Genomic DNA, 15,236 nt, shown 5'->3' on the forward strand with positions numbered 1-15,236 from the left:
GCTTTTTTGTTCCCCCAGCTCGAACTCCGGACTAACCTTGTTTATCAGCGAATTCGCAAGTGCTGGACAATGCACTACAATTTTATGCGGCTAAGCGACGCAATCAAAGCTTCTTAAGGGGAACCAAAACAAGTTGCATCTAAAAATAGCGCCAAGCTTTCGCCACTTTCCCATGACGAAATGCTGGGGCATCGCCACTTATCAGTTACATAATACCGTTAGAGCGTTGATACAGCAGCGCCGGGTTACATAAGACCGGCCGGTAGTCCCAGCAAATCCTCTACTAACCAGTTGCCATATACGCATATCTTTCAAGATGTGAAATGCTGCGATTAAGAGCGGAAGTCAATAGAGGGCACATTTTATATAAACGGGTCACGTGATGCATTCTGGATCGTCAACTGGAACTGGATCATCAACTGGATCGCCCGGCATAGTCACTTTCCCCTGCTTCGTAAGGAACTCATTTCGTAAGGGTATCCACCAGTGGGGCCGTCGCGACAGGTTACCGGTGCAGCGGGGCAGCTATGACAGCCACCAGCGGGGTGGTTGCGACGGTCACCAGCCGGCCAGGTGCTGTGACAGGTCTGCGGCGGAACAGCTGCGAAATGTCACCAGTGATCCCGCATCCATGACCGGGATCAGCTACGGCTGCGGCGAGTCAGCAGTGAGCGGACCTGTACAACTGGCGATCCGTCACAGCCGGGTGGCAAGCCGCCAGTGTTCCAGAGGATGGAGGCTATCGACGGAGCGGCCTCGTCGATAGCCTTCTATCTGGCGAACTTCGTGTCAGATGGACACGCGATTCCAAGAATGCCATATATTTGGCATCAACTGTACCTTGCACCACTTTGAAAATGCAAAGCATTAGTGATCGCATGACAACATTTACAACAGCTCGGTCGTGAGAGTAGGCGCAGGATGTGATGACCAGCATGCGGTGTTACCTTCACAACGTACCGCCATCAACACCGGTGTTGGAAAATCGACGTTCCTGGTATCGTGTATACCAGGAGATTGTGTACTCCAGGATTGCGACTGGAGGAAATGAAATATTTTGTACTCTACCATGACGCAACAAAAACAACTTTTGGAAAAACCCATTTTACCTCTGTTTCAGGACAAAATGAAACCAGAAGGGGCAACAGCTTGTGACTTGCTGCTTCCACCATGAGCCATTTGCTGGCATTTGCAGGAGCACAAATCTTGCACCCACCAGGCTTAGATGCCCAATGACAAACAGCCTGTGTTGCGACCTAGGTATACGACAAATCATGTACGTAGATGTGAAAAATAAAGTGTGTCAATGTTGAAAGGAATCTTTTTTGAGCAATACCGGGAAATGAGAAAAGAGTAGCAGAACGCACCTGACTGTAAATAAACAAAGCTCTCACTGCCTACACCATATGCGGACCAACTCAAAATTGAACCTGATTTAACCTACCACTGACGACTATCTGCACCAATTGCCAAGAGTGGTACGAACGGTGACACACAACCGCACACCCAAGCAACTACCAGACGGCCACCTACTCACGCTTCACCACTGTGTCATGTGCAAATAGGAGAATCACTCGCAATCCAGCGCCTCAAACGTCTCAACTATTCAGTGACTTGCGCCCACCTCCCAGCTCAGGTTGGAGGTTGAACATAGCCAAGCTCTCCAGTTGGTGTAGATGATCCATCACCTCGCGACTGATTTGTCAAGAGAATACATATCCCGCTCCCGCTTTGCCTTGAGCAGATTTGTAAAATTTTCTAAGGAAGCTTTATAGGGATGGGCATCATAATTATGAAGAAGGACTTACGTTGCGACTTATGAGGACTTATTTTATTACCCGTCCAGAACCGCCCTGTTGTGGTTGGATTTCTGACCACTTGTCGCTATCCGGAGTACAAGCATGTAAAGGAGGCGAGCATTTGAACGACGTTAAGTTTACGACTTAAGGGCATAAAATTAAAGCTGGCAATTCAAGCTTCATAATAATAACCCTTTAAAAATTGTTCGGAGACAGCCATCTCACTCCGGCAAAAACACCAGGAGACCGGACTCGGAGTAACATGAGCCCATTCATTTGGCCGGGAAAATAGGGAAAATAGTTATCAGGACAACACCAATAAATTTGAACATCAATATCAAAGTTCGCAATGACGTCGGTTTAAGCCCACCAAAATCCATCAATACATTGTACTATCCACCGGAGTCAGCGGAGTAATTGACTCCCATCCCTCTCGGCCGGCCTGGGGGGGGGGGGGTCTGTCAGACAATGAACTGCGCTTTCTCGGTAAATCGACTGAGAGAGTGCTGCCTGTCTCTCTTGTTCGGCTGGGACTTCCGGAGCGTCGTGTGTTGTCCGGGAATTGGAAGGTGGAGGGGGATGAGGGTTTTGTTATTTTTTAGGCCATTTACCAGGTGGAGCGTGAGTAGCGTGACCGAGGTAGAGCGTGAGTAACGTGATCGTGGTGGAGCGTGAGTAGCGCGATCGTGGCGGAGCGTGAGAAGGTGGCCGTCTGTAGCACTTCTATCGGCATTATTTTGTTTTCCATTTTCCCCTGGTCCGCTGCAAACATTTTGCGAAACTGCGTTCCTGACTAAGCGACTTGTTGGTAACTTTGGGAGAATCGCATAAAATGCTTACTATTTACAGCAATACTTTGGGAAAAAGACCTGCCTAGATCCATGGCATGGTTATCTCATTCACAGATTGCCCACTCATATACACATGAGCATGTGTTTCATTTTCGAGTCTGAGATTGTGTTGTTTAAGAGTATCATGTTGAAAACTGATGTTTTCTTCCATTTCAAGTGCTTCTACATGACTTGCTGTACATGAAAAGTGGCGCTTCTGTTGAGCCCTGCCCACTGTACTGTTATCTCCCAAAGACAAACTAAAGAAGAGGAATGACTCCCAGCACTTGGACCACTTTGGAACATTTGTACTCCACTAACGGTTTTTTTAGAATTTCCAACGCTGACCAAAATTATCGATTGAGAGAACACCCGCGATTTGACCGAAGGCTCCACTTGACAATCTATAATGGCCTTTCTACTGCAGGCTGCCCATGGAAATGCAACAAGGGTGATAGCAATGCCTGCACCCTACGATGATGCCCCGACTCGGGCACCAGCGCGTTAGTTAAGGCACATGTCCAGTTCCGCCATCTGATAGCCTTGATAATTTCTGGCAGGAGCGAAACAAACGCACGTCGCTAAAGGCACGTGTCCAGTTCCGCTTTTTAATAGTCTCGGCAGGCAATATATATATGCACGTGAGGTTGGTCGCGCCTACATAAGCGCACGGGTCCTGGACGCTTTTGAAATCATGAGGCATGCGCAAATTTCGCGGCATTCCTTTAAAATATCTCAAAATCCAAAATCATGAGGCATGCGAACACCTGAACTTTAGTACGCACACCCGATATGCCCTCGGACCCCTCAACCTTGGCGGAAGCAGAACACCAGACGGCAAGCGCAACGCCCCGGAACTTTGGTCACATGGACGATGCACTCCCGGTTCCTTGCTGAAATCGTGCCGCGAAGCCAGTACATACTGGTAAACGGTCATGACAGCCCGATAATGTCACGTACAATACGGGTGGCGTGCGATCTTAAGGGTCCATAGAAAATTTTTCACAGCATGAGTTTGACTTGTCCTGGTTTTCATGCCAGTGGGTATTTTTGAAGGGCGTTGAACAGCAGACAACATATGCCATGGGCGTTACATAATGGCGCCTGAGGCCTATGACATTGGAAAGCCGCCTTCCCCGCCCGGCTGTCTCCGAGTGGACATGGATCCATAATCAGCGCAAGCTTCGCCCCAGTGCAAGCAACAGACATGGCTTTCAAAAGATGGCAACTCGGCGCAGTTGAACACAAGGGATGTAGTTTTCTTTTCAGTTGGGAGGTGGCTCCGGTCCGCCCCGCTCGCTCCTCCCTCCCCCCTCCCCAACTTGGGCTTCAGCCCCCCCCCCCCCACACACACACACACTTCGAGAAGTGAGCCACATTGGAGGAGAAAATGGCTTGTTGACGTAATTCTGGGGACTGCTTTCGTCATTTTTCATTGTTCGGTCTCTCCTCTCCTCCCCCCAACCCATTTTGAGAAACTACGTCCTTGAACTGAGCGCTCTCGACCCTCTCAATGTGAAAATTGGCAAAACCCCACAGGAAACAGCCGCTATGGCCACGACGGCTCAGCTCAGTGAGCCGTGTATGTGGAAATGGGACGAAGTGTAACACATTCGCGAACTGGCTGCAGGAGATTATATCACCTATTCGGCGTGGGCTGCCCTCGTCTGCCCACCGTACTGTTCCTTGTCAAACTTTGACGGATGTGCTAATGGGAACCAACTTTGGAAATTCAGTCTTTGATTAGACATGATTCTTTCAGGGGGAATCAAGCTGTTCAGTTTGGGGCGCAAAAGCAAAAGTGAGCCGGCCCCTGGACATCACTGTCAGCGACTGGAAACGACGAAGTGCATTTCGCCTGAACATTATCACCCAAGACAGTAACAGACACAAAATAACGAGAAATGCGTTCTTCAGACCAACCCGTATGAGATCCAAGCGGCTCATAAGAAGCCTAAATTTCACCATCATGGCTCATCACTGACCAGTGTGCATGATTGACCATGCCTGAAGATAATTGAACGGGCGTTTTGAAGAGATGTTGGCGAAAACAGCAAAACTGAATTCGGACAAACTTAATGTGGACACTGACATACGTTCGTTGTTTTCTGCCCTTGTTTTTTTTTTTCTTTGAGGAGGGAATTTTCCCGTTACGCCTTCCCTCCTAGATCCGCCTGATATTTTCTCGTAGATTCTGAAACTTCCCTAGCTTTCGGAGGAGTTTCATTACACTGCAATGCCGTCAGGGCCAGTAAAGGGCTTCGCTTCATGAGATTGATTCACTGAAGAACATGTCAAAGCCACAACGCGACCCACCAGGGAGCCTGCCGCGTCTTGTGACGTCAAAACATCACGTCTCAGCTCTCCGAGCATGGACAAACAAATGCCAGTCGGAGAAGATCGCCCTCCGCGGGACTTTGGTGACGTCAGCAGCGTCATAGTACTTGCTACAGCATGCGTGACGTCAACGACCAGGAATGCTGCGAGAGCGCTTCCGCTTCGTGAATGTGCAACATATACACACCCACGATTTAGTTACGTTGGCAAGCTGAAAAGATCCCCGAGCTTTCTCATCGTTAATAGGAGCTTTGCTCTACGGTCTTATCTGGCGCTGGGTGAATCGGTGTCCAAGGCTATACCACGGGAAAACATCCTGTCCGAGAAGCCGAGGACAACGACGACTTCACTGCGTCGTGCAACGCCATGTTTGGGACGAGACAAGCAACAAATGTTACCGCGTTTCCGCCGCCCAATCCGGCAGCCTCGAGGGCCGAACCCAAGATCTCGCCGTCGGCAGCTTCGAGGCCCAAACCCGCGAACCTGCAAGGCGTGGGACGACACTAGCCACGACACTGCAGAGGACGATCGACGGCGCGATGGGTGTTCCTTTTCCTTGCCTAGGTCGCCCGCCCGGGGTTTTCATGGAATCTACCAGCACGGGTAGCCAAATTGGGTCCGTGCCTGCTGACGGGGTTTGAAGTCAGCTCCACGTGCGCCGTTTCATCGACATCTCGTACTTCTTAACGCGGCTCTTCGCGCAAGTTGTTAAGTGCATGCGCAAGGAACATGATTCACACGGATAAGACAGTAGAAAAGAAACAGTGAGACAGTAAGTAAGCAAAAAGACAGTAAGACTGGCAGGCTGACAATTTCCTCGGAAAAAAGCAGAGTGAAGATCTAGAAACGTCAATATTTCAACAACATGCCTTTATCGAAACAATAGCAGAACTGTTTCTTCTTTTTCCATCGCTTGCTTCTTCTGCTATTGTTTCGATAAAGGCATGTTGCCAAAATATCAACGCATCTATATCTCCATTCTTCTGTTTTTTCCAAGGAGTAAGTCTATTACTACCGTCTTATCTACGTGGCTCTTCGCCTTTAATGGTTGTTCGTACAATGCTGGCTGGGTCTTCTTTCCAACCACACGTGAAACTTTTCCATTTCACCCTGGCCGATCACCTTTGTGTTCGTGCAATCTGGACGACCTGTTCGGCCTCGGCATGACATTGCACAGCTGCAAGGGATGCAGTTCGTACATCGCTTGGGATCGGACATGCAGTTATTCGTGGACTCCGAGCATTGGAGGCTGGACCTTGAGCGTTCGCTGCGTTCTTCCATGGCTTCTCAAGCCCATTCCAGTGTTCTGCCGTTCACAAATTGTCTGAATATTTTCTGGTAGCCGTGCCAGATTGTAGAAACCCTCTCTTTTATGCAAACGACGTCAAGACAACAGCTCTTGTGCAAGTGGTAAGTGATTCTGAGCACGGTTGCAGATAGTTTGTCCTTAGGCTCTTCCTCGCTGACGAACCTTCAGTCACACTGAACATGATAGCGGGCATCAAATACAGATGGTGAAACACCACATGTTACCGCCAATAATGACATCTGAATAGGGATATGTGAATGATAGTGACAGGAGTGGTAGGTAGAGTCAGGTGTCGCACCTTGCTGCCATCCACAGGTAATTAATCGGACTGCCCCAGAAGATGCGACAACAGCGTCGACTTGGTCCCAGTTGGTTTTCACCCTTGAATTGGCACGAAAAATAGCTCAAAAACGTGCTTTCCTCAGGTTTCCTGAAATACAACAGATTCAAATAACCGATAGCTAGTTGACAACCCGTGTTCCAAACAATCATAACCGTGCCAACTTTGATACGGCGCCCCAGATTTCCTGCGTTGATTGCAGCGGCAACCGATCTCCTCCTCCGTCGTCACGGCTGTCCCGAACAGCTGAACAGCGCCTCCATCCGCTGGCAGCATGCACCGGTGCCTCCTGGAACAACCGCGGGTTCGCCCCCCCTCCTCGTCCCGCGTTCAAAACCCAAGCGGACTTTCTGTCGGCGTCCCCACATTAAGCACCAAGCACAGCTCGCGCCCTGGCCGGACGTCGGACCCGCAGCGCTGGCGTCATCCGCCCGAAAGAACCTCCCACGTGCCCTCGGCTGCGAAGCCGTGCCGCGCCCACGCGCCGCGCCTACAGTGGCCGCTCCGGCTGCGGCAGCGCGCGCCCTCTCTGCCCGGTTACAGCGCGAGCACCAGCGCTCAGCGTCGGTCACCGGCCGGGCGTCCCGCGGCACTCCCGGCCGGCGGCGAGACGCGGCGCCGGGTGGCAGGGCTCTCCGCCAGGCGGGACGCGGCTCGCGTCCGGCGAGGGGCGTGTCACGCTGGCAGCGACTGACGCCGCTCTGTCGCTGCTGTTACCTGTACTAGGCGCCAGAAGCGGCAGGTGGCCGCTCGCGCACACTCGAGCCATCGTGACCTCGACCGACCCCCCCCCCCCCCCCCCCCCCAACTGCCCCAACTTCCCGAGACACATGCATGACTCGTTCTTGGGTTCACCCGGGTCTCAACGCGCGCGTATCACGGCAGAGCAAGTACCCGGAGAGAGAGAAAAGAGCAGCAAGAGTGGCAGAGATGGGGGTAACGCAGGTCCGGCGCGGTCGGTCGTAGCCTGCTCCCGACCTAAGACCTCGCTGGCTTTGACTAACGGCTGTGCGACGTGGCGTCGATGTCACAAAACTCTCCACACACATCGTGTTGGTGGAATATTCCTAGTTACCACCGAACCATTTATGATCAATGCGAACAGGACGATTAGCACCACGGATATATCCCGGGAGCATTTTCGGAAAAGTAAAAAACGTCAATAGATACTTAAACAAGAGCAAACGGCTGCCGGTGGCGAAAACCAAACGAAGATTCCACCCAACGGCCTCGGTCCGTCGCGACCTAGGTGCATTAGCTGCGTGACGACGCAACCTTTTGACCTGCTTCAATCCGGACACACAGAGGAATATCTGTTTTAAACTGTCCACCCCGGCGTCGCGGAAAGCGACCGCCCACAATGTTCGGGGCGGCAAAAAACAGCACCAGAAAAACAGAGCCCCGCAAGCGCCGGGAGCCGCCCTACTACGCGACACGCCACGGTGATTTACCTGCGCCCCCTTTTGGAGGCGTCGCTGGCAGCTTTCTGGAAGCACACGACAAAACATCCACTTTTAGAGGCGGCTGGCAACGGTCGGCTCGAAGTCACGGCGCCGGCCGCGGCCAGGTCAGCCGGCGCGGACGAGCCGGCCGCCGGCGCCGGCCGCAGGTCGCCGCAGACGCCCGGCTCGCGCGCCCGCGGCACGGGCCCGCCATCGGTCTGGGGTACCCGGCGCCGCCCGGGCTCCGCCCCACCGCGCACTGCCGCCCGCCGGCGGCCGACTGAACAGGCGTCTCGCCGACGTCGGGGCATGAACGCGTGGCGGCATCGGCTTCAACGGCCGCTTGTGGGCGCGGCCACGGAACTGGAGAATGCCGGTTCTTACTGACGGAAACTGGACCGGCGGCAGTGCACCCGCTGGGCCAGTGGTTCTAGCTGCGCCCGCTCCTCGCGGTGGTCTCGTGCATCGAATTCTGGCGCGTGACCATTCTATTATTAATATTATTGGAAGCAGTGTTTGTGGTTTAGGGGCCCCGACTCCGGTGGTCACTTTGCGCCCAATACGGAATCGTGATGTTGATCAGAAATTATGTGACACGTGGTCAATGACAGGACATTGCCTTATCCATGTTGCTGACTCACTGGGGACAGCCACCTGGAACTGTGCCACGACACGGCGTCGCGTTTGCCAGCCGCCCGCCGCACGCTGCTGCTCCACGCCACGCGTTTCTGCCACCTATGGCACATGTGACATGACATGGCAGCCGTCTGTGGCCTGGCAACCGCTGCGACGTTATGTAACAAGTGTCCAGGGCAGACGGATTCTTTTTCGATTCTGACTTTTATTAAAACAAGCCTTTCACGCTAGCGTTAGTTCAACGGGAACACAATTTCCTGCCGAATCTAGAATGAACAAAAATTCAGACACATAGGAGCCGAAATTGCCCTTCTTAAACATTTCTGTATTGCCATGTACCTGCTTGTCATTTTTACGTTTACAGATTTGGTCCCCTCGGACTCAAATCGTCGAGTCAAAGTCAACGCAAACATAAGTGGGAATTGGCTTCTAGAGATAAATCAGAAGTGTATCCTGAGAACACAGTTCCGTTTTCCGTTTTCTTTCAGATTGAGTCCCATATTAGCTTCCCGTCTAATAATGCTAGCGTGGAACGTGCAGCTGAGAGCGGTGACTTACTTTTAAATGCGTGTCAGCCACGTCTCCGACAAATGATTGGTCGCATGCTTGTTAGACTGCTCATAACAAAATGTGCAACAACAAAAAAACAGAACAAGATGTTGTTTTTGGTTCGCTATTACGTCAGAACAATGTCGCGCCAGACGAGAGCCAATGTGCATAAAACCCACGGTGTCTACAAGACGTACACGTCCCTAAGCGCAGAGCTTACAATGCGTGTACTAAATACGCTGATACGTTGATGCGTATCAGCGTATCAACGTAATGCAAAGGTAAATTTGTAAACTGGGTGTAACTAAATGTATCCATCAGAAATGGTCCCAATCCACTAATCGAATCGCACTCTGCCTCGTTTTTAAGCCATATGAAGCAAGACCGGACGCCGCCCTGCCACGTCACCATGACACCGAACTGTTGGAAGTCGCGTGTGCTGGTGCTGCAGACGTCTGGACCACTTGGCGACGATTATTGAATGCAAGCCAAGTGCTACAAACTTCGACCGAATGACCCGGAGATGAGTGAGAACGCCAAAAACAGGAATTCCCGGAACGCCACAGCCACGCACCATCCCCACATTAATCCAATGAGTGTCATGGATGTCAATATGGCTTTTTGACACCGGATGCTCTGGCTCTTCGGTTGTCTCCGCGCCCAAGTTGTGCGGGCTGATGTGTCTTCCTTTGACCCCTGACCATGACATTGTGACCTGCGATGCCGAGTGGCTGATTCTGAAGCAGGGCAGGGGCAGCAGGCAATGCAACGCGAGCTGGGGATGGGACCGCACGACCCAAATGTCTACATCCTTGCCACTCGAGTTATTGAATATTGTAATACACTACTTGAAACACCTATGTACGTGAGGCGCCGTTTACAAACGACTCGGCAGAACAAACTGACCATCTCAAGGGTGATTAAATAAAAGCATCACTTATCGCATTAGTTCGTGCTTGCGGACTTGTGAGCTTCTAATGGTATGCAAAAAGCGCCTTAGGGTACGGCAAATAATAAGTACGCTTTCGTGCCAAGACCACCAACAACCCACGCATTCCAGCCCAGCGTAGTTTTCCATCCAACGGTTGGGACCGTCATCATAACGCAACAACCTCTCGGTGTCTTCGGACACCACGGCCGCCACGTGATCTGACGACTCACGACTACCACGTGATACGTTTGCAAGTTTGCACGGCCAATAAAAAGGCGCAATAAAAAAGACCAATAAAAAGGCGCACGTCCGAGCGCCCAGCCCAGACAACGTCCGCGGGCTGGGCTCAAAGCTCAGTTCCCGAACACCCGACCTTAAGGGGTCGGCACTTGCATGCCGCAATCCACTCCGGTGGAGACCTGGCCGAGGCCTCAAGCAGCGGCAGTAAGCCAAGCGAGACGGTGCAGGATGAAGGAGCAAATGCGATAAATTCACGCGTTCAACATGGCATGTGTAAAACAGCAAAATTATCTAAAAAGTAAAACCACCCGTTGGTGTATCCTCGAGAAGAACGCGTCTCTCCAACATGAGCAACATTCAGCAATGTCGAACACGGTAGAAACACTCTGCTGAGAGGCCCCGACGGCGTAAAACAACAGGGGGCAGCAGCGGACGGCCGTCCTGGGACAGTTCACGGAGTCGACACCAGGCGGTGTCGAGACTGATATCGCCGGACCGATTGAGGTGGAGCGAGTGGTTTGAGAAGTCATGGCCGCAGCTAGTCCGTGTATTTAGGTGATACATATATGCAGTATATACATATAACTATATGCATATATATATATATATATATATATTCTCAAAGATGTATTCTGACTCGCGTACGGCTCTTCATAAATTCAGTCAGTCGCTGCATGTGCTGTCCAAACGCCCCATAATATTCAGTCCGTGCCAAATCCAAATGGGAGGTCCCGGCTACTGGGTAGCAAGATGACGACTAATGGCTGCCTTGGGCCCCCGTAGTACAGCAACGTCCGCAACAAACACCGCACAACGTCAATAATACCGAGCACCTGCAACATAAGCCAGCCAAGGCCGCATCTGCAGCCACCAACCAGTTTGACCACCAATTAGTGGTTTAGTGGGGACACCTAGACATCGACGTCAAATATGGTCGGGTCTCAACAAATGATTTCCAAACTGGCACTGGGAAAGCGACGACGATACGCCACCCGGGTTAAGCGTGCTTACTTAAAGGTATGATGAGAACAGATGCCCCCAATAATCTTCTAGATGGAGAATTTGCCGTCGTCCGTGGCGTACGCCCCCGCTTATCCACGTAGCCTTGAGCCCTCTGTGTTCTAACGGGGCTAGACGGTAGCGAAATACGCAGCGAACAACATTACAAGCCGGACGTGGCGACCATAACTCAATTCAAATGCGCTGCTGACAAGCGCCACATCCCAGAGGGCGCGCCCCCGAGCAGGGGTACGCAGCAACAGCTGAGAGGAGATCGCAGACAGCTCGGCCGGATGACACCAGATGTCTCTCTGGTCGGAAAAGGAAGGAAATCCCAATAGAAAGCCAGCATGCGGAGCTGGACTTTCACAAGCGCGGGAGTAAATAGCCCTCCGAGTTTTGTACAAGACTGCTGGACTTAACTGTGCTTTACAGCTAAACATGTTTCATACGAAGCCCCTTAGCCTTGCCACTGCGCTGCAAAAGCAGCAGCGCTGGTATCACAAGAGTAGGGCTGAAACACAGCACATCAAAGCCCTCAGCGACAACCACTGCCCCGGACTGTGTTGGACTGTGCCAGAAACAGCGCGCGCAATCCAACCCAGCCCGGGAGACGGCGCACTGTCCCCCACCCCCGGACTACGCAAGCCAACGCCGAGCCTAGCTCGCGCCCAGCTCGCAGACACTCACGGACGTCGCTGATGTTGAGTCCACCGCCGCGCTGCGCTTCTGACGTCATCACCGCCTCCATGGTGTGGGCCTGCAGCACGGACCAGAGAGGGGGTCCACTCAGACCGAGGGCTGGGCCTGACCCAGCCAGGAACCAGAGCAGGGTTCGACCCGGCCTGGGTCCGCCGGGACAATGCGATCCAGCGCGGTAGGCAGCCAGTGTCACTGAGGTCACAGACGGGGGCAGGGCTGCGGTGCTGAGCCGCTTCCACCCGACGCCCGTGGGAAACCGGAGCCGGCTGCCGTGAGAGGCGCGCTTCGTCGTAACGGCTTCGCGCGTCGTCGTAACAGCTTCACGCGTCGTCGTAACGTGCTTCGCGTGTTGTCGTGACGGCTTCGCGCGTCGTCGTAACGGCTTCGCGCGTCGTCGAAGCGCCCCTCACAGCAACAATGTGGCAACAGCTTTGCACAAGATGGCTGCGGGTGGGAGTGCCAGGCTTGGTGCACGGCACCAAAAAACTGACAAAACTTGGGTCGTGGAGCAGCTTGGCAGAAGCCATGTCATCACAGATGAAGACACATCATGCAAGCTTCCCTTTTTCCTCGAAAGGATGGTCTGGCCAGGAAGGAAAGTGCCCAGAATGGTACAATGGAAGACTGAGATTGCATAGGCATAATGTGCCCTGTGAAGAAATTCCCTGCAATACTTTGTTCAGAGATATGTTGTACATATACGTGCTAAGCCTCTAGTCCGTGGTCTGATCCTCAATTATTGATCACCAACCAGCCAGTGACAGAAGCAAGTGCAAGTCATGACAATTTAAAAACATTTCCATACAACTCAAATATAGCATGGGTGTTCGTAGGTTTATGACAAGTTAACGACTTTGTATAGAGAATTGTCCTATATACATAATCAACTACGGCAAGTGAAATCACCTACAGACTGAAATGATGACCTAGTCAACCATGGCAAGAATGTTAACAAGGGGCAGCCTAATACCCGACAATTGGGACAATAGTGGGATACGCAGAATTATCATTAAAACCTGCTATGGTCTGCAGATTGATTGAGCAAATCAAACCATTCGTGCGTCTTTATCACCTATCTGGTCATCTATCTATACATGTAAATATTTCACAGATAAATGATTAGTTTTCTTGTGGCTAGCTATGATAAGTGCACCTCCTCTCCACAGCCAAGCATATCTCACCTTATTTTAGTTATGCTAGATATCAAAATACATAAACCTGCCTCTGACATTCTCAAATACAAATACAAATTTATAGACCTACGCAACATAAATACTTGGTTCATCTCAGCATGCCATGACAGCCAATTTACTTGCAGATGAACAGCATGGGTGGTATGAGGAGCACTGCAGATGGATGAAGTGTATAGAACATCACAAACCCAATCTGCCTGGAACCTTGCACACAAAACCCAATGGTATATACTGACCTTACAAACCTTCGAGAATGTTTGTTTCAGTCCGCTGGGATTTTAACTCAGTCATGACAAAGCAGTTGTAAACTTACTGGAAATAATATAGATGTGTCTTTGCTTTACAGCTAACATATTGTGACAGTTGCCAAACTGTACTTTATTCAGGAAGTAGTACACGGTCGAACTAGACACCCATTCTGCAAAACATGCAAATGACTCATTAGCTGGCAACTAGCCATACACCATAAGCAGCCCCGGGAGCTAGCATAAGGGCATACAGCATGCAGCAATGAGAGCATCCGCGACCACATGCACCAAGCAACCACCATGCAAGCCAGTACCGCATGCGACACCAACAGTATATACACAATCACCAAGGCATGCACACGCAACACGTCACATTCCTCCCATCCCAAACTGCAACACAATCTCTGTCAATTGAGAGCCGAGCATAGCGCTCGGCGGCTTACGGCATAATGCATATGGGCCCCTGCCACCTGAGAGTGCGACCAAAAACAGGCTGCTGGACAACGAAGCCAAGACTTCAAAACCTCTTCAGATTATTATAACTCAAGCCGTACTGGGGCCCGTCGACGCCGTTCGCTTCTTCCCCGGTAAGGGAACGCTTCTCCCTCAGTTGTCCCTTCCATCCAGTTGGCGGGGAATTCCACCCGAGTTTCGCCTAACCCTGTACCAACATCTCTTCTACATCCTGAACCGATAATTCAAGCCTCTGCTACCGCTTCTTGGTTCCCAATCTCCGCCGCTGCAGCTTCCTCGTTTCCAGGCCCAGCATTGCTCACCTCTTCATCCACGATTTTCATATGTGTTCTTGTCCTCGTCCTCGTCCTCGTCCTAGTCACTCAGGAATCTTGAACTTTCAGTCAATGAACCGCCATCCATCACTTCCTCATCTCCCCTCCTTACGTCTTCCTCCTCTCCAACTGCTTCATCCCCGTTGAACGCATCCCTACCGTCACCTCGCTTCGCTTCCTTTGGCACTTCTTCTCCCCTCCGTTGATGGCATGGCTTAAGTCAATCGTGACGGACTACCATCCGATATTTCGGTGTCTCTTTCAGCCTGACCTGGTACGCCACACCTTCTTGGAAGACCGTAACCACCTGGTATGACCCACACCACGACATCTGCAACTTTGGCGAGCAGCCCACCCGTCTCGTCGGTTTGTACAGCAATACCATATCCCCGACTTGATAGGCATACTGACGAGCGCCCTGCGCCTGCCTCTCTCATCGTTTCCGGGCCTCACGCGCGATGTTGTCTTGCACTCGGCGCTGAGCTTGACGGAGGGATTCCACCATCTCTTGCACGTACTCCGTCTTGTCACGAGTCGATTGTCCATCACCATGCACAGCCTGAGCGGGCAGGCTGGCTTGCCGCCCATAGAACAGGAAGAATGGCGACTCTCTTGTGGTTTCGTTGACGCTTGCGCGATAAGGGAACATAACGAACGGTAGGTGCCTATCCCAGTCTCGCTGACCTTCACGGACACACATCGACAGCATGGCGCACAGGGCGTGGTTGAATCTTTCCGTTTGTCCGTTGCCTTGTGCATGGCACTGAGTTGTTCGAGTCTTCTTTATGTTCAGCCTCCTGCAGATCTCCTGGATCACCGTCGCTTCAAAGTTTCTCCCTGATCCGAGCGTATCACCTCGGGACAGACGACATGTAAGCTCTTCCACAAAGATC

The 15,236-nt window shown here is 51.8% G+C and overlaps 1 protein-coding gene across 1 annotated transcript in view; it reads right to left on the reverse strand.

The window, feature by feature from the left end:
- The window catches only part of LOC119093243 (embryonic polarity protein dorsal), a 111,473-nt gene that overhangs the window by 24,966 nt on the left and 71,271 nt on the right, over window positions 1-15,236 (reverse strand). Inside the window, exon 2 of the mRNA XM_037216162.1 lies at window positions 12,103-12,172. Coding sequence (XP_037072057.1) covers window positions 12,103-12,163 — 61 coding nt within the window. The 5' untranslated portion in view covers window positions 12,164-12,172. The remainder of the gene's footprint in view (window positions 1-12,102; window positions 12,173-15,236) is intronic.

Source organism: Pollicipes pollicipes, unplaced genomic scaffold (assembly GCF_011947565.3).
Source record: "Pollicipes pollicipes isolate AB1234 unplaced genomic scaffold, Ppol_2.1 Scaffold_4002;HRSCAF=4701_pilon_pilon_pilon, whole genome shotgun sequence".
Lineage (NCBI taxonomy): Eukaryota > Metazoa > Arthropoda > Thecostraca > Pollicipedomorpha > Pollicipedidae > Pollicipes > Pollicipes pollicipes.